The sequence below is a fragment of the Chinchilla lanigera genome, unplaced genomic scaffold (genome assembly GCF_000276665.1).
Source record: "Chinchilla lanigera isolate Chin_1 unplaced genomic scaffold, ChiLan1.0 scaffold00092, whole genome shotgun sequence".
Classification (NCBI taxonomy): domain Eukaryota; kingdom Metazoa; phylum Chordata; class Mammalia; order Rodentia; family Chinchillidae; genus Chinchilla; species Chinchilla lanigera.
Window position 1 is genome coordinate 296987 of NW_004955493.1, and position 19363 is coordinate 316349.

The 19363-nt window shown below is 42.5% G+C and overlaps 1 protein-coding gene across 1 annotated transcript in view; it reads right to left on the minus strand.

Annotated features, from left to right (window-relative positions):
• Nucleotides 1–19363, minus strand: part of Dnah3 (dynein, axonemal, heavy chain 3) — a 152531-nt gene that overhangs the window by 85529 nt on the left and 47639 nt on the right. Inside the window, exons 22-29 of the mRNA XM_013504828.1 lie at nucleotides 18739–18830; nucleotides 13087–13201; nucleotides 10213–10329; nucleotides 9268–9447; nucleotides 7797–7933; nucleotides 4567–4768; nucleotides 2353–2445; nucleotides 1017–1127 (exon numbers count right to left, since the gene is read on the minus strand). Coding sequence (XP_013360282.1) covers nucleotides 1017–1127; nucleotides 2353–2445; nucleotides 4567–4768; nucleotides 7797–7933; nucleotides 9268–9447; nucleotides 10213–10329; nucleotides 13087–13201; nucleotides 18739–18830 — 1047 coding nt within the window. The remainder of the gene's footprint in view (nucleotides 1–1016; nucleotides 1128–2352; nucleotides 2446–4566; nucleotides 4769–7796; nucleotides 7934–9267; nucleotides 9448–10212; nucleotides 10330–13086; nucleotides 13202–18738; nucleotides 18831–19363) is intronic.

A 19363-nucleotide genomic window follows, 5' to 3' on the forward strand; every position in this document is an offset into this window, starting at 1 on the left:
AAAAGTGAAGTGCAATATATCTACTAGGAATTATCAACATAGAATCTGCACAAATTTGAAACTTGGTCAAGAACTGATGTTCTAATTTTAATGTACAAAGCGAAAGTAGTAAAATATAATCTGGTCCCCAGCCGATATTCTAGAAAGGAATAACAGGGCTGATGAGACAATCATAAGAAATTACAGCATGGCAGCAAATGGAGTTTTCAAATGGAATAAATCAGTTGCCACTGATTTATTCAATAAATATTTATTAAGTGCCTACTATGTGCTTGGCACTGCATTATACCCTGGAGATATAATGGTGAGCCTCTATAGCATTTAAGGCCTAGCATTCAGATACTGAATACTTTCATTGGCATCTTGTTTAATCCTCCCACCATAGTATGATGTGATGTGACAATTTCTTTCATTTTTTTCTTCTTGCATTTTATACACAAGGATACTAAGACTCAGGTTAAATACGTTGCCTATGATTACACAGTTAGCAAGGAAATGTGTTAGGATTTGAACTCATATCCATCCAACTTTCGTGCTCTTGAGCACTGGCATCAATTGCCTGGAGTGATGTGTGTTTGGGCTGAGGATGACCAGAGAGTTGAGCACCCCTTGTCCCAAGAGAAAGCTGAAGAAAGGGCTGGATGTGGTGAGAAGGGGTCAGGAGCAGAGGAAGAGAAGAAAACAATGGTCTCCCGGCCTAAGAAGAAGATGGGAATCTCCACTGGTGGGAGCTCTGCCAGGTTGACCCCTGGAAGCAGAGGCTGATAAAACCCAGAATGATATAGCCCAGAATTTCTGTCTGGGAAATACTGAAGCAGGCTCGCACTGCAGACCCCCAGGACATCTTCGGTTCTAAAATCTTCATCTCACTATCCCCATGAGGACTCTGGCTTCTGTGTTCCATGGCTCACACTGATTTTGTTTAGAAAACAGAACACGCCCTCTCAAATTATGTGCCATCACATCCTAGTCAATGCCAGCCTCTCCTCTGTGAGCCTCCCAGCAGGCTCACTTACCTGCAGGGTGTTTTCCACCAGGGCTACGGACACCTCCTTAGTCCAAAAGATGGAGGAGACACAGATGACCACCTGGCCAGGCCACTGCAAGACCCAGATGTTCCGAGGGACCTAGAAAGGGGTAGTGGAGTTTGCTGAAGGATCTGTTTACCATGTGTAGTTTGAACCGACTTTCTAAACACACGCCCCACCACCTCACCCTCTCAATGAGAACAAAATTCTCTCCCTCCCTCAGATGCTATGAGCATTGACATCTTGTGATCAGTGGTTTATGCCTTCCTCCCTGAAGTTCACGAAAAAGAAAAACATCATTAATCATCTCATCAACTGCATTTTCTCATGCTTCCATCAGTGATTTTTTTTTTTTTTTATAAGGTTATGGTCAAGATAGTGTCCAGAAAAGATCCATAACTGTTCTTTTTAGGGGTTCTATAGTATTGTAATGCTATGCCACGGTTTTCTTAGACATGTCCTCCTTCCCCAATTTTTTTTCCTTAAACTCCGTATCAGGAATGGGCAAGCACGCCTGTCTTTGTAAATAAAGTTTTATTGGAACGTAGCCAGCCATGCTCATCATTTACTTATTGTCTATGTTGCAGTTACTAGGCCACGTTGGTTCACTGGCCCAGGCAAAGTAAAATAGTTTCAGTGGGACTGCGGCCCCCAGAGATGAAGGTGTTCACCACCTGGACGTTTGGAGAGGAAGTTTGCTGACTCTTGCTATTGATTTGCTTGCATTAAGTAACTTCATACTAGTGGCTGTTTCTCTTTAATTTTTTATGTAGAACACATCACAGGGAAAAGAACTAGCCTCTCATTTATAATGAAGAGACTACTGTGAGTGACAGCAGTGTCCATCTGTCCACACTTCACCGCGAAGGTGTTAACTGAATATGTTTCGCGTGATGGAATGAGTCCAAGGAAGGAAGGAAAGGTAACAAGAGGCAAGTGAAGCGGAGGGGACACAATTCAGAGTCTGCCAACGTGAACCTTGTCAGTGGTTCACTGAAGGGTTGTGACAGGTTCTTTTAGGCTTTATGTCAACGTGTGCTTTCCTCAAAGCTCTGGGAGCTTAACGAGTTATGCCATCCAGGGCAAACACAAGTCAGTGCTGTTAGTTCCGTGCAGCAAGCAGAAAGTTCTCTCTAACCCTCTTCTCCTTTGCTACCTGCTTCTAAGGGCAAACATTTCCCCTGAAACATGATCACCGCCCCAGGATTTACAGGTAAAGGACAGAGGGGCCCACAGGGGCCCACAGAACTGATCCATTTACCCTTCCCCGCAGTTTCTTTTAGGACAACAATACCCTGACATGCATACTCCAGTTCTCATTTACCTTGACATACGCTTCAATCCCACGGCCAATAACTTCCCGCATACTGGCAAGCATCATCTGCTCCACCTGCTGCAGCCACTTTTCCACCATGCCCTGTGGGGCAAAGCAGAGGGAGGCAGCAACAGTCAACCACAGCTTAGCAGGGTCTGGGGGAGGAAGGCAGCTGTGCCTCCGGTCAAGGCGGGAAAGAGGCCAAAGGTCTGACACCTCTTCACAGGAGTACTGTGTTCCTAAACGATTCGCTTTGCATTTATCTACACTGCTGTAGGAAGTCTATCTACATGTCCTACAGGAGCAATGAGAGATTTTTGACATGCATTTTTCATGTCATTTTCTGAAGCAAACAACCTCTCAGGAAGCAGATGAAATTAAATAAGTTGCTCCCTTTCAATGATTGTTTCTGAATTAGGCATTATGCCAGTGGCTCTCTAACTTTGCTGTGTATTGGGGTTATCTGGAGACCTTTTAGAAAACAACCTTCTCACTCCAGACTTTCTGATATAATTGGTATGGGACCAACCCAGGTACATGGATTTTGTCTAAAGCTCCACAGGTAATTTGAATGGGCAGCAAATTGTTCAGTTGTAGGGTTTCAGATTACTGTGGCTATTGACTTCAGGCACTTGCGACATGGTTAGTTGACATTTGGTTTGGTGACAAACTCCTGGTTGCTGCAGTTTGTACGTGTGGGTGGCCAAAACAGTCAGCAGAGGGAGGCTAAGAGTGGTTGTTTATCTCTTGAGGATGCAGCCCTGTTCAACAAGAATGGAACTAACTTACATTGTACTCATTATAAAAGAACCTATGAACTGAGTGTGGTGGTAGTGTTACAGGCAGCTGAGTTCGATAGAAATATTATAGGCAGTCAGGCAGGGCCAGGCCCTGGAAGGAGCCAACATGAAAGACAGGATAAGATACCCGTCTGCTGTGGACCAGACTAAACAAGCACACCCACACACCTCCCTAGGTGTAAACATCAGGGATTGATATTCTAAATAGGTAGTGATCACCTTAACTTACAGGAAACCCCTTACGGGAAAAGCCCCTGTTCTGTGTTCATGCCCACTTGCTACGTGACTTGCTTCCCCATTTGATCCCAATTTAATCAATTTTACCTGAACAATTCTTATTGGCTGACCATAGTTTTGTCCATTTTCCCCTACCTTGGATCCACCTCACCTCGTGGTTTTGCTCTATAAAAGTCCCTAGAAAAGACAGAGTCTTGGGTAACCCATTTGGGCCGCCCTTCTGTCCCTCTCTTGGACAGAAGCTTTCTTTCCCTCAATAAATATACTCTGCTCTTAACCTCTGCTGTGCTTAAAATTCATTCTTCAATTTTAGAGAGCACAAACTCATTCAGGTTGGGAGTTTTTCTTTTCCTGTGTCAGCAGACTTGTAATCTGACCACTCGGGAAGGCTGAGGCAGGAGGATCATGATTTCGAACCCAGTCTGGGCAATCTGGCAATTTAGCAAGGCCCTGTCTCAAAATTTAAAAAAAAATTTAAAAAGAAAAGTCCTGGGGATGTAGCTCCATGTGGAGGCCATTGGGTTCACTGCCAAGTTAAAAAAAGGGGAGGGAGAGGTTAAAAAAAAAGCGGGGTGACATATTCTTGAAGACCTGAGTTATGTGGCATCAGATCTCTCATTGATTTTATGAGGTTTTGTTGGCCTTTAACAAGTGCCGTGGCAGGCTGTCCATCTGATTGGTCACTAACTGGGTTCTACACACAGAGATCTACATCACGTCAGGTGTTATCATATGAAGACCTCCTGGATTTGAATTCCAGCTTGACCATTCACCTCTTTTGTGCCTTTTGAACAATTTTTTTTCTCATTTGATTCTTACTACTGCCTCCACATCAAGTTTGTCTGAAATCTTTCTACCAGTTTAGTATGTCATATGGTTTACAGTATAATCCTCGTCTTAGAGAGGAATAAACTGAGACTTGGAAAGACTGAGTAACTTTTTCCTATCACCTAGTCATTAAGTGATGGAACCCAAGTGTTCCATGTCCAGAACAGTACAAAAGCATAACCAGTGGGCTGTGCATGGTGGCACAAACCTGTAATACCAGGACTTGGAAGGCTGAGGCCGGAGGATTGCTTGGACTACATGAGAAGGCCCTGTCTCAAAAATAAAAAACAAGCCAAATTTAACCAGCAAGCCCTCTCTGTCTTTGAGAAAAGAACCAAAAGTAAATAAGAGGAGTTACTCTGGCATTAGCTGGGTAGATCTTCTGTATGAATGGAACAGTTTCTTTTTCTGAGCTGATCATGCCCATGATTTCCAGATTGTCTGTAAACTCTAGCTTGGCAATTCCTTCAAAGCACTTCTTCAAGTGAGGCTGCACTCGGAGGGGATCCTTTGTCTCGGACAAAATCTCCAGCAGCTCATCATTTGACAGGAAGAAGAACCTATGTCAAAGCAAAGGAAGATGGCAACTAAGACCTCTGAGAACTTTTATTTCCAGCAAGGTGATACTCCCTGACAAGTAGATCACACCCAGGTGAATACCAGCTATGTCCTAGGGTCTCTCTAAGGCCCACTCTTCTTCATTGCTTTCCATCTGGGGCATAGAAGATGAAGATGGTTTTGATTCTAATAGCAAGAGAAAGGATAAAAGTTGGTACATGTGAGTGTGGCATGAATGGAGAGTAGAGTGCTAGTTGAAAGGAGCCTGGACAGATCTGGTGTTCTCAACTTTGCTTGTACTTTAGAATTACCTGGAGAGCTTCTAAAAATTTCCATGCTAAGCTTCTAATGCCTACAGAATCTAATATAATTGATCTGGGAAAGGTTCAGGATAAATTTGTATTTTTAAAAAATTCCATGTGATTGTAATGTGCAGTGTTCAGAACTCCTGGAGAAAAGGAGGGGAAGGAGAAGGAAGGGAAGGGGAAGGGGGGAGGGAAGGGGAAGGCAGGGGAGTGGGGGAGAGAGGAGAGGAGAGGAGAGAAGGGGGGAGGGGAGGGGAGAGAAGAGGAGAGACTTTCCTGTCTTTGCTTCTTTCTAGGTATGCCAGAAAATGTTACAGATGTGAAACAAAAAAATACACGTGTTGATGAATCCATTTACAGGCAGAGGCCTTCTACTATGTTTTAAACTAGAGAAAATAAGATAACTTCATCTTTTGCTCAAGCCCTGAAAGAAACAATAGACCTTCAAAAATGTACAAGATTCAAATTCCTACTATGACCATCAGGCTGAAAGTTCCATAAGGAAGGACCATGTGATTATGGTCTTTACTGAATATAGTGACAAAATGAGCCACACTATTCAGTGAGGAACACAGACTGAGTTCATTTTAAAGTGTTTTTTCACATCTCTTGAGTCTGAGCTGGTTTTGTGTCTTACTTTGTCCAACAGAATCTAGTGAACTTGAATTTGTGCAAGATCCAAGCTTAGACATCAAGAAGTCTTGACGCTTCCACTCTTGCTGCTCTACCTGTGACCACACTTTGTGAATAAACCTCACTAGACTTTTGGAGGATGAAACACATGTAGTACAACATCTCTGTAGCCCCAGGAAACAGAAAGCCAACCACCAGGCAAATGACTAAGGCTACCAACTCCCTGTTGACTGCAGTCACATGAGTGAGTTTAGGTGAGGCCAGAAGAACCACCCAGCTTAGCCCAGACCAATCTGCCCACCCACATAATTCTGAGCTAAATAAATGATTAAGTTTCTAAGTTTTGGAGTATGTGTTACTTAGCAAAAGAAATGAATACACTATTTGAAATGTTGAGTAGCAAGTGTTCAATAATTATTTGCTGCCTGGCTAACCAATATCTAATAGGGATGTCAGTTTCTCTCAATCCTAAGTGAAATATGAATGGGTGATGTTTACGGATTTACTTAACCTTTGTACCTAACATGTGTGAACATGAATAAGGCTTAATGTTATAGATGAATGACATCATTATTTAGCATTCTGTGTTTTTAATACAAAATTAAATTATGTGACTAACAACATTTTCAAAATGTTTGCTGAGAGTAATTTTATTTCATAAAAATACATAAAGAAGTCTTGAGGGGGAAGAGAGAGAGAGATTAATTTAGGGAAGAAATGTGGCTCAGAGGGTTAAGTGACTGAGTATCACATTCAGACTTCTTGGATTTGAATTCCAGTTAGGTCATTTACCAATTTTGTGTTTTGGGGCAAGCCATTGTTTCTTATTTATACAATAGGGATAATAATAACAATACTTCCAACCTCATAGGATTATTGTAAAAATTAAGTTAATAATATAAAGCATTTTGAGCAGTGTCCTGGTGCAAAGTAAATGCTATCTTAGAATTGGCTATTTGTATTTTATTAAGAAAGACAGCAGTGGGTATAGAACTAAAACCCCAAACCTCAGGAATTTCCTGAGTTTAATCTCTTGTGAATTTTGTGCTTCCACATCAGGGTTTCTTCCACTGTTTGTGCTACATTTGTGTTGTTCAGTGTGGAAGGCATTAGCTGCAAGTAGCTGTTTACATTTAAAAATTAATATTAAGTAAACGAAAAATTCACTTTCTTAAGCACACTCACTGCATTTAAAGTGCTCAATAGCAACATGTAGCTAACTGTATTGGAAAGCACTAGTAGAACATTCCTATTATTGAAGAAAGTGCTACTGGATAACACTGTACTAAGCAAATACCAAAGTCATTTCTGAATTACAAAAAGCTTCCCATTTTTTGTTTGCTTGTCTTCAGTGGGGAGCAGGGAATAAAAATTATCTCCATATAAAAGAACACTAAAAGGCAAATTAGGATCAAACCTATATTCTGATCAAAGCCGAAAGACATGGAGTGACCACCCATGGTGAACTAGACATGTGCAAGCTTTCAGGAGTGAGGGCCTTTCCTTCTGGAACTAACCCTTAAAAACTACTTTGACTTCTATTCAGAATATTAGTTTTTGTGGAAAAAGAGTGTCAAATATGTATAAACTTACCTACCAGAAACTATAAATTTTGATGGTAAAAAATTTAGCTGGCATTTCTCAAACACATCTACGTATTAAATGATTTACATGCATTAATTCACTGATCTGCATAGTAAAAATATGAAGATGTCATTATTTCTATACCCCAGTTTTAATGTGGGAAATCTGAGGGGCAAACAGATTTGCTGAAGGTCTCAAGAATAGTAAGTGGGAAGCGTGGGGCTCCAGAAGAGATCTGTTTAACTCCAAAGGCCAGGCTCTTAGCTATGACTACTACATCCCTTTAAGTGAAGGAAACAACCATGCTGACTGGCCAAAGTATGGACCCCAGCACCCTCACTAGATAATAACCATGAAGACAGGCCTCATTCCTAGAGGCTGCCTCTCAGGGGAACAGAGAACAAAGAAGGGAACAAACTACTCAAAGCCCACTGTCAGTGTGGAAAATGTAGTTCTCCCTACTCATGACCCAAAAGAGTGACTTCCAGTAAGAAACAATACTGGATACCTGGGGAAAAATAGTCTCTTCTTCTCCAAATAATCATTCAGCCCCTTTTGGATGTCCTCCAACAGAAGGTTGGCTTCTTGAAGCTTCTCCGTCATCCGTGGCTGGTCTCCTGCCACTAGAACCCTAGGATCTTTCACCTGGATTCCACCAAAATAAGGTTAAAATCAATATAAGGTCCCCAAATTCCGAGACTGGCTATGGTGTGAATGTGTGGCCAGACCTCGCCAAACTAAGTATTTCCTAGTTCCTAACCCACCTCATCCCCAAACCCACGGAGGCGAATGCTCATGTAACAAGTCATTCCTTCAGTCATAGACTGAGTAGGGGTTGGGTACCTGAAACCAGCTGAATCAATTATACTTTAACTCCTGCAGGATTACAATCCAGATCATGACTTTCTGGTCTGGGATGGCTCCTTCAGCTAAGGAGTTTGGAGCTGTGTGGGGGTCATCTGCAGAGATGCTTGCTCTGCTTTGACTAAGTGGGAGAGCAAGCCAACCTGCAGAGCGACTGAAGCAGGCATGGGAAGAGGAGCATTGGTCAGAAGTATGGAAAGAATACTTGTGAATTCCTGAGAGGTTGTGAGTTCTAGATTCCTCATTTTGGGAGGTCTGGCTGTGTTTTCTGTCCTTTCATTCTGTGGGATACTCATTTTATCATTTTGTTTGCGTACCCCGAGTACGTGTAACCAAAGAAACTAATAAAATTGGTGCACTAGCTGGGCCATATAAATTCTCACTTATCTCACTCCTGCAAACAACCAGGGCAGATGCATTCTCTTAAGACAAATTCTTTGTAAATATGTCCCAGTTTGAGTACATTTGACTTTAAAAAGGAACACAATAGGATCTCTTAAGAGATGCCCCAATTGCCTTGTATGCCCAATGAAATTCTCATCTTTCAAAGCTTTGTTCTAATGTCACCTACTTTTGGAGGCCCCCTTGACACCCCAAATATAAATTCTATTTCTATATATGATACAGTTCTTATTTATTTAAGCTTATGTTCTCATAAGACAGCAAGTCCCATGAAGGCAGAGATATTCTTCTCAGCTACAAATATTCTCTGACTCCCAGAATAATGCCTGAGTCATTGCAGGTATCAAGTAAACAGCTGTTAAATAACTGAGTAACAATGTGAACAATTATTTAAATTCTAATAGGATTCTCAAGCTATAAAAATTTTATTGTATTATCCTGTACAAAATAAAGTTTTCTAGCTCATTAGAATGGATAGCTAAATAATGCAAATTGCTAATAGTTACCTCTAGGGAGGAGAGATTTCCAAAATGTTCTGCTTTTTATATTATATATTTTCATGTATGAATTGTAATAAATTAGAAAAATATCAAATTTGGAAATATCCAGCTTACTTAATAGTTCCAAGGGACGTGCCCACCATGCACACTGAGGAAACATCTGTACAGGATCCCATTATCCTGCGGTGAGATGTGCTGGAGGGTAGAACTTACCACTTGAGACATGAGAGATTTCCAGTAACTGTCAACAGTGCCAAATTTCCTGCCCTCTTCGGGCATCTGGGCTATAATGTCCTCTGAGCTGAAGATGGGTTCCAGGTACAGCCAAGTGGCTTGGCACTTCAACCAGGCATCCAAATTTTCCTGCACACGAACGAGCTTTTCTTCCCATTTCTGTGAATTTAGCGTTGAATATATGAATTATTGAGCTGCTCCCCTGTACCACAGACCCAGTGACTGAACAAATGGATGGATTCATTCATTCATTAATTCAATTATTTAGTAAGTACTTAAGTACTTATTGACTGTCTTTTCTGCGCTGGTCACTGTACCGGACAATGTTGATACAGTGCAATAAGCAAGAGTTTTTCCCTATGGAGCTCTCATTCTGGGAAGATAGAAATAGTAAGAGTAGTTATAATGCTTAGTCCATGAGGAGTGAGAGTCTGAGGGGTTTATGAATGTGAAACAAATTTAATTCAGCAGCTTTAAGGGACACATGTTATTAATAAATCTCACTTTATCAAAAACTAAGATACAATAGTTCAAGTAACTTGCCCAAAGTCACACAACTATAAAGGCTAGAACAAGAACTTGAACCAGGGCAGTCTGATCTAAATTCTGTACCCTTGGTCTCTGTTAATCCTACAGACAATGAGCGAAGGAGGCTAAACCTCTACCTTCAAGTGGTTCATACTTTATGTTACCATAGGCCCATAAGATACTTTCCAAATGTATTTTTATATGGTGTATTCAAATCTTGTCCGTAGGCAGATAATATGCTTACTTGGATCATTTTTGTGTTTGTCTTGTACTCTTTTTCCATTTTTGAGAGAGTAAGCGTCTTTGTTAACTTAATTTGAAAACCTACCCCCTCCTCTGAGAAACCCAGAGCTAATGGTATATCACAGAACAACATGCAATCCCATTTCCTCTTACCCTGCATTCTGTCTCTATCGGCTTGATGAACGGGGAGCCACACATGGTCTGAGTCTTTATCACATGATCATCAAGTAACAGTTGAATGTCATCAATTGCACATAGGATGTTTGTATCCTGCAAATAAAGATCCCCTGCCCCATCAGTATCATGAGTCACCACATACACACACATTTTTCTGAGTGACTTACAACTCAGAACTCCACCCCAGTGAGAGGCATTCATATCTGCAGGGATGAGATTCCTATTTTCTTCCTTGAAAATGTTCTTAAAGACACTGATTGGCCACCACCCTCACAGAAACATAGTGTAATCCCAGTGATGCAACTAGAACCTGTCTGTGGGAGAGGGGCTCTGCCCGCTCCCCATGCTCCTGCTCCTTGGCCCACTGGCTGCTGGTCTCCTCCCCCTCAGGCAGGATCTGCTGCTAATTTGACTGGTTTAGTCCCAGACTCATGTGCTGCAGCCAGCTCATGGTAATTATTGTGATTACTTAGATAGGACACAAATACTTATAAGTTGCTTAGGTCTCATTATTTCATAAACAAAACTATTACATTGGTGTTTGTTTTGTTAATGTTTTGTTTGTTTCAGCATATAGGTATCATGATAAAAACAGACACAAAAGCCACCCTAAACCAAGACAGTTTTGGAACCTCTATCCTATATATTTGGTGGGTCATATTTTAGAAACATGTGTGGTTACTGTGCCTTCCAGGTCAGCTCCTGAGATGGCACTTAGCTTTCTGAGCCACTGTGACAAACAACCCTATGTCAAGTCTGACCTTGCTTGCTCTGTTTTTATTTCTTTCAAGCCTACATCGATGTGGCTACATTAGGCCTAAGAAATATACTCTCATCTACCTTTTACCAGTTCCTCTTCACTGGGAGGTGTGTGTCCGGTTGTTATAGAGTGGTGTTATGGTTTGTATCCAGGTGTCCCCCCAAAGCCACATGGAGTCATGGGGTGGGCTTTTAGAGTTTTTGATTCATGGATGTGAGTGTTACACCGTCCTGGGGTGGATAGTTTGCATATATAAGGGAGAGAAAGAGGCTGTTTGCTGCCACTCCTCCCTTTTGCTCTTGTTGATTTTGCTATCTTCCACCACCACAAATTGTTGCCCTCTGCCATGTGCCACTCTGCCTTGGAGCCAGCCAAGTAAGGACTGAAACCTCCACAAACTGTAAGCTAAATAAACCTTCCCCTCCTTCATTTTGGGCATTGAGTATTTTGTCTCAGCAACGAGAGAAAAGTAACCAAGACAAGTGGTATCTTCATTCTTATTTTGCTGTTGATCCTTCTCTATAGATACTTCGGTTGAAAACTCTTAAGATGGGTTAGCAATAATGGAGCTGTTCTGAGGTTCCTTAGCTGAACTCTTTAACTCAGCCTAACAGTTTCTAGAGCAGCACCTAATCCAATCAGATCTGTGTAAACCAGGCTTTCAGGACACATGTGACCTGGCTTTGCTGGTAAAGGCCTGGTAATGAGCTCATACGGGTCTGGTTCTCCTCCATCTCAAGGACTCATCTGTGTACTCTTTTCTTTTGTCTGTACTGGAGATAGAATCCAGGAGCACTCTACCTCTGAGCTATATATCCCCAGCCCTTTTAATTTTTTATTTTGAGATAAGTTCTCACTAAGTTGCTCAGGTGGCCTTAAACTTGTGATCCCCCCACTTCAGCCTGGTACATAGCTGGGATTATAGAGATGCACTGCCATCCTGGGCTCATGCATCGTTCTTTTTTTTCAGTATATGTTTGCAGTGTGTAATGAATACATTCATCATGGGGAATTGATACAGATACATATAACATCTTAACATAGTTCTTATCCAAGTGTGAAATCAAAGATCACAACTGCTGAAACAAAAGGGGGAATGAAGTCATAGAAGGACGATATGTAGTCCAAGAGAGAGGAAGGTATGGCAATTTTTAGTGTTTTGGTTCTTAATTCACACTAAACATTAAAAACCCAGGTGGCCTTAAAGTACAGATGCCCAGGCACTGTGATTGTGGAGGAGCAGGAAGAACCAATGGGGTTCTTCTTTCAGGCTGCTCTAAGAGTCAGTGGTGTATAGGACGGGAGCATCAGCCTGTTGCCTCCATCATTTACAGAGCAATGGCCCTCATCCCTACCCCATGCTCCATCCTAAAAACAAGCCAAAATTCAGAGGTAGCCAAGCAAATGCTGGGGGTTTACACACTTCCATGTGCACTGTACAAACCTATATGTTATCTGCAGGTGCTGGTGAAAAGAAGGAAGTCTACATCCCTGCTAGTCAAACTTGCTCCCTGTCTCTGGGGTTGATAGAGCTACAGAACTACAGGCCCCTCCCCAGACCTGACAAGTCACAACTTGCTGTTCAGTGATCTCTTGACGAGTCCTGCACATATGAATGTTTGAGAAACCGTTGCCATTGTTCACCCCTCAACTGCTTTTGAGAACCCTGGGGAGGGGCTGGGGATTTAGCTCAGCGGCAAAGCGCCTGCCTGGCAAGCACAAGGTCGTGAGTTTGGTTCCTGGTACCCGAGGGAAAAAAAAAAAAAAAAAAAAAGAACCCTGGGGAACACTAGAAAGTTATAGAAGCCTATGCGGCCCTGGGAGATGTTCATTCAGGAGGCTTGCTCAGTCCCTTTGCACATATGAAGCTTTTTTCTGTGAATCAAAAGGCCTTTTGGATTTGAGATGTGTCTTTCCCATGGCATCTGAGAGGAAGTTTAACCAGTCCAAGGGAGGAGGTGGGAGGGACCAATCCATCTGTAAGGGATCATTTTTTCCTGAGTTCTGCTACAGTCTGAAGGTAGCACCTCCATAACCCACCACAGAACACTGGGGCTGTTCTAACACACTTGCACTTGGATGAGACTCACAGTGTCCCTGTATTTCACAAAGCTGAACGTCATGTTGGACCAGTCTGACTTCATTTTCTCCAAGTTTTTCTCCAGGGAATATTCCTTACTAGCAGCAGCACCAATGGGCTCCAGTCTGGAGAGAGAACACGGCAAAATCAACATCAACAGAGGAGGTAGAGAAACTCACGAGGAGGAATTTCAGTTCAGTCTGAAGGGAACTCCAAAAAGCTTTTTTTTTACCAAAATGTTTAAGATTTGCCAACTACTTCAAATGAGTGACAGTTTCTCACTTGTTGGCTTTTGGGGCAGAATTATGAGTTCAATAGTATTCCCCCCAAATTTCTGTGTCAAAGTCCTAATCCCTAGTAGCTCAGAATGTGTATGTATTTGAAGAAAGGGTCTTTAATGAAGTAATTAAGTTAAAATGAGATCTTGACGTATGACCTTAATCCAGCATGACTGGTACTTGCAAGCCAAGGAAAGAGGCCTCAGAAGAGACCAGCCCTCCGACAATTTGGCCTTAGACTTCAAATCTCTAAATTATGATAAAGTTTTTATTCTTTAAACTTCTATTGTTAAGCTGTGATACTTTATGATTGCAGCCTTAAAAAAGTAGCACAGCCAATACTGAAGCTCAAAAAATGATACCCCAAAGCCTGTTTTAGCAGGCTCAGAATATTAAATTAAAGGAGCACGGACAGTCTCAGAAACAGCCTCAGAAGCAAAGTCTCTCTGTCCTCCTGCCCTCCTGTCGCCCACTCCCCTTCTTCCCCCATAGTGACTCACGGAAATAAGAATTCTTCTTCCTCAAGGTTGCTTTGAGGTACTCAGCCTTTCCTCCAAAGTCAGCCATAAAATGTAGAAATATTACTCTAAAATTCTGCTGCTTTTCTTTGTAGGCAATGGACACAACAAATTCGCTGACCTACTTTATCCGAGAGTAGGTTCTAAGACCCTCGTTACAGAGGGGTCCCACCCCATACCCTGAAGGAAGGAGTGTCACACAGAGAGGCCAAGACCCTGGGTTTCTCTCCCCTCCTGTCCCTTCCCATCCCCTCCCATCCCCTCCCCTCCCGTCCCCTCCCCCCTGTCCTCTCCTCCCCTCCCCTTCCTCCTTTTCTTCATCTCTCTCTCTCTCTCTCTCTCTCAGCTCAGATCCTTTTGTCCAATCACATTTGAACATGGCTGTCTTCATGAAACCTAAGCATAAAATTAGCTTCTTGCTGGAAATTTTGGCCTTCATCGTTCCCATGCCAAGTAACTTTGGTTAAATAAATGTGCCATGTTTCTTCTCATTTACCTGTCTTTTGTTATAGGTGTGTTGGCTAGGACCTTACCGCAAATGAGTAAGGATTCACACATTGTATACTCTGCCCCTGCACTGGATAACTCTTTGCCTTGGAAGGTTGTCCTGTGCATTTCAAGGTGTTTCGCAGCATCCATGACCTTTTCCCACTAGACACTAGTAGCAGGCAACCTAACCCATCCCAGCTCATTGCCAACTGTGACAACCAAACATGGATCTGGATGTTGCCAAATGCACACTGAGAGTGGAAAACTGCCCCTACTGAGAACCACTATTTTAAGGTCACTGAGAAAAGACTTCTTTTATCCATCTTTTAAAAATCTTAACCTGCCTACATTTGTATTTCTTATGAATATTTTGTACAACTGTTAATTTATGTGATGGATTTTGCTCCACACCTCATCCCTCTCCTTGTCAAAAACACCTGCTACTTTCACAACTGTCTGGGTAGAGCCATCTACGGCCCCTGCTCTACAGAAAGGAATATGAAAGGAAAGAGGGGGAAACAGATTCCTTGTTCCTTGTTTCTTGTTTCCACACGGAGACGTGGGTCCTAAAATCAAGTGTGGCCAAAATCCCCCAAACCACGTTCTTGGAAGGGGAAGCAGGAATTATTCTCTCAGCCTTGAGCCTTGTCTTTCACCACATCCTAGACTGCAGAAGGGGCCAATTGATCTTTACTCAGAAGTCAGGAACTGAAATTCAGAGAAAGTAAGTGATGTGTCCAAAGCTACACAGTGGGGAGTACAGGAATCGGGGCTCAACATCCGTTCCTCTGACTTCTGAGCTAGTGTCTCTTCCTTCCCTTTCTTGTTGTAAGGAAGAACATAACTGTCCACATGTGGTCAGTCAAAATGTGCTGACTAAATAGAGCTAAGAACCTTAGCTCAGACAGGAGTCCTGTCTCAGACAGGAGTGATAGATCAAGTATACATAATTCTAAACAACAACTGAGCAAGATTTCGGAAGCGGCCTTTGGGTGAGGACCAAAATGAATGTGAATGCAGGCACTGATTAACAACAGTAGATGCCAGCTCAGAACCATGATGAGACAAGGAATCAAGAAGCCTAGCCTCCGTGCTGACTGGATGTGTGGCCATGGCCAAGGCCCTGAAGTCTTACGCAGTCCTGCCCTGCCTGTATCATAGAGTTGCTAGTGTAATTAAATAAGACAAAATGCTTGCAGTGTGCCTTATGGACCACCCAAAACATGACTTAAAATGCAAATGATTACAGAGGTGTCAGCTTAATCAATTTGGAAATCCATGAAGTGTGTCCAGAGTTGGCCTCGCCCAAACATTCTAGAGAAGTTCATTAATTAGGAGCTGTGATAATGCTGCATTAATTAAAGTGTGAGTGGGATGCAGGGAAAATCACGTCTCATTATAGGTAGTGGCTGAGTACCTAGACATGGTATCAGCTTAGACTACATGCCCTCTACTATGGTCTGAAAGTTCTTGTCCCCTATGACACTCTGAGTAAAACCATCTATGGTCCTTGCTCTACAGAAAGGAATATGGAAAGAAAGAGAAGGGAAAACAGATTCCTTCCTTCTTGTTTCCATATGGAGAGCTGGGTCCCAAAACCAGGTGTGGCCAAAATCAGAAAACCACATCCTTGGAAGGGGAAACATTCATATATTGGAATGGAAGTGGAAGAGGCTCCACTAATATACTGGAACCTGATACCCAGTGGGGTCATCTTAATACCCTAACACCCTCACACCCAGTGGGGTAGTCTTAGGAGGTGAGGCCTTTGGGAAGTGATTAAATCATGAGGGCTCCACTCTCATGAATCGGATTAGCACTCCTTACAAGAGAAGCTCCAGGGAGTCTCTTGCCTCTTCCACCATAGAAGGATGTAGCAAGAAGGGACAGCCATCTATGGGCTCTCACCAGACAGACTCTGCCAGTGCTTAGATCTTGAACTGTGAGCAATACTTTCCTGCTGTTTATAAATTACCTCATCTAAGGTATTTTGTTATAGCAACAGGAACCCACAAAGACAATGCTTTATCTCATAATTCTCACATTAATTCTAATCACCCAGCTACTATTGTTCTTCCTGTTTTTCAGACAAGGAAACCAAGACACACAAAGGCTAACAATGTGGCCAATGCACCAACACTTCCAGATTTGCAGTACTTGAACAAACCTGCACAGAGAGTAGCTGTATATTTATTTGTGCAGTTTCTCTCTCCTTAGACAAATGTACTGTTGAGGGGAAAAGAGTAATGGTTAAGGCTCTAGTGTCTGCTTGCCTACATTAAATTCTTGTTTCTTTCAGTTATAGTTATGACTGATGGCTAATTACTTAACCTTTTTTACCTCTGTGTATCTCCTGATCTGTAGAGAAGAATATTGGCTAGAACATGAGGTTGTTTTGGTGGATAAATCTGTTAATGTATATTAAATCCCCGGTGCAGAATAAATGTTGAATAGTTGTTGTCTCTTGGAAACATCTTATTTGAGGGACAATGAGACCTTTCACCAAAACACTGTTATGTCTTGGGTATCAGTGAAGAGTTGGTTCCAGGACCCTGCGTAGATCCTCGAGGATGTTCAAGTCTCTTTATATGCTTTGTGAATTCCCAAACCAATTAATGCTGCTCTTGCACAATCATTTGCATTTTAACTCATACCTGACAGTCATAAGGCATGTTGTGTTTTGTATTATTTAACTATGCTAACAACTGATAAGCATTATAACCTACACAATCATTTTGTATACTTAAATCATCTCTAGATTACTTATACTACCTAATAAGATGCAAATACTATGTAAATAGTTGTTACATTGCTTAGGGAATAGTGACAAGGAAAAAGTCTATACATGTTCAATATAGATATGCTCTTTTTTTTCTTAAATATTTTCAACTCACAGTTGGTTGAATCCACAGAGTCACTGAGGGCAGACGGTCACCTACGCTTGTAAACATGTACGTGTGTCTAGGTCTGTTCCTCAGTGAGGGACAGAGGCACTGGGGGCACTGGAAGGGACATCATAGCACTCAAGTGCAGAGACTCGGGGAAGCACCCTGGGTTAGACCTGGCCTGCCCCAGTGTGGAGGAGGGGTTCTCAGACTGCACTGGGCACCACTACTGACTGGAGCACCTCTGTTCACCAGAAATGTAACATGAGCCATATTCCTAACTTCAGTGTCTAACAGCACATTTCTTTAAAAAAGTAAAGAGAAGCAGATAAAATTACTTTCAATAATGTATTTTAACACCATATGTAAAATATTATCATTTCAGCATGAAAAATGATAATCTATTTCTCCTGCTTTTGTTAATAAGTCTTTTGAAATCCAACCTGTTTTTGCAACTTCTAGCACATCAAATTCAGACTGGCTCTATTGCAAGGGCTCAATAGTGACATGTGGCTAGTGGCTCTTGCCTTGGATCAAACTGACTAGAGGACTTGGTATTTATTCATTTATTTGGTCTTTTTGAGACAGGGTCTCACTATGCAGTGCAGGTTGGACTTGAACTCATTTTGAATTCCAGGCTGGCCTTGAACTCTCAGGGATCCACCTGCCTCAGCCTCCTGAGTGCTAGGATTACAGGCATGCACCACCATGCCCGACCTAAAGGATTTGTTGAAACCCAGGCAGCAGGGCCCATCCCAGAATGGGATTCTTCAGGGTGTGGTAGAGTCGAGAATGTTCCTTGCTAGTTAGTTCCCAACTGCTAGCAGCTAGAGGTCCTTTACTCTACGAACCACAGATGTCCTGTTAGACCCAAACCCATCTGTTTAACAAGGTCTCCAGCCTGGCAACACAAGATCTCCCTAGTCCACTGTCCTGAAGGAAGTATGAACCAGAAAATAGGGTTCTAAAACTCTTTGGTTCTAAAATTAGGAATTGGAAAAAGTACAAATTCTCATACGTGAATTCTAGCGGTATTTGGAGACAGGGAAAAAGTGAAAATATCTTTCATTAGACCATATTCCATGGGATTTTAGAGCTCAGGGGCTACTTCTAGTTTGTTGTTTGCTGTTTGTTTGCTTGCTTGTGTAAAGACAATGAAACTGAGGCTCAGGAAGGCTGAGTGGTTTTGCCCTAAGTCACTGACAGCTGGGTTTGAGATTCAGGTTCAAAGAACTTTTATATTTCCCTCTGCAATAAAAGTCCCTTGACTCAGTTACTAGTCCCAACCCAACATGAGCTCTGCAGCTGGAAATGAAAGCCTCCCCAGTAGTAAGTCAACCAAAGAGGGGCAGGGAGGAAGTGGGCTATTAAATAATCTTAAATTACCCTAAACCAGAAGAAGAAAACAGACCAGTAGGGGCCAATCATATCACAGCAGGAACACACTCACACTTGGACCAAAAACCTTCCAGAGGAAAAGGATGAACCTTACTTTTCAATGTATTTGCCAAATCCAAAATCCAGCATATTCGAGAGGCACGTTGTTTCAGTGGGGCTTACTTCGTAGCCAACAATCTCACTGATCTGCAAAGAAAAAAAGAAAAGAAAATATTTACTGTCTGAGACAGAGCTGTCCAGTAGACGTCCTGTGATGATGGAAGGTTCTGCAGCTGTGCTGTCCAGTACTGTAGCCCCAGGAGACTGCTTAGCACTGAAATACGGGGCTAGTGTGACGGAGGAACTGATTTTTCATTTTGATTTAATTGTAATTCAAATCCAGTTAAATAGCCACAGGTAGCTGGTGGCAGCTGAAGTGGACAGTGCAGGTGTAAGGATGTGGGAGGCAGCCGAGAGCCACAGCACCTTGTTGGCTTCCTAGGGGCGAGCGCCCCCACTGCTGCGTGGACATCTGAAGGGCTGGGACGGGGCTGCTTTGTCACTGCTGCAAGGGCCTGTGCAAAAATTCGTCTGTGGTCGAAGATGAAGTAAGATTTGCTGAGTAAAGGGAGAAGGTCATGAGCCCACGAGACAGACAGACTCCCAGATTCTGTGACCTAGGATGTTGAGGAGGAAGGGCCCTCCCTTCAAAACACCTTCCCTGAACTGGTTGTGGGGTC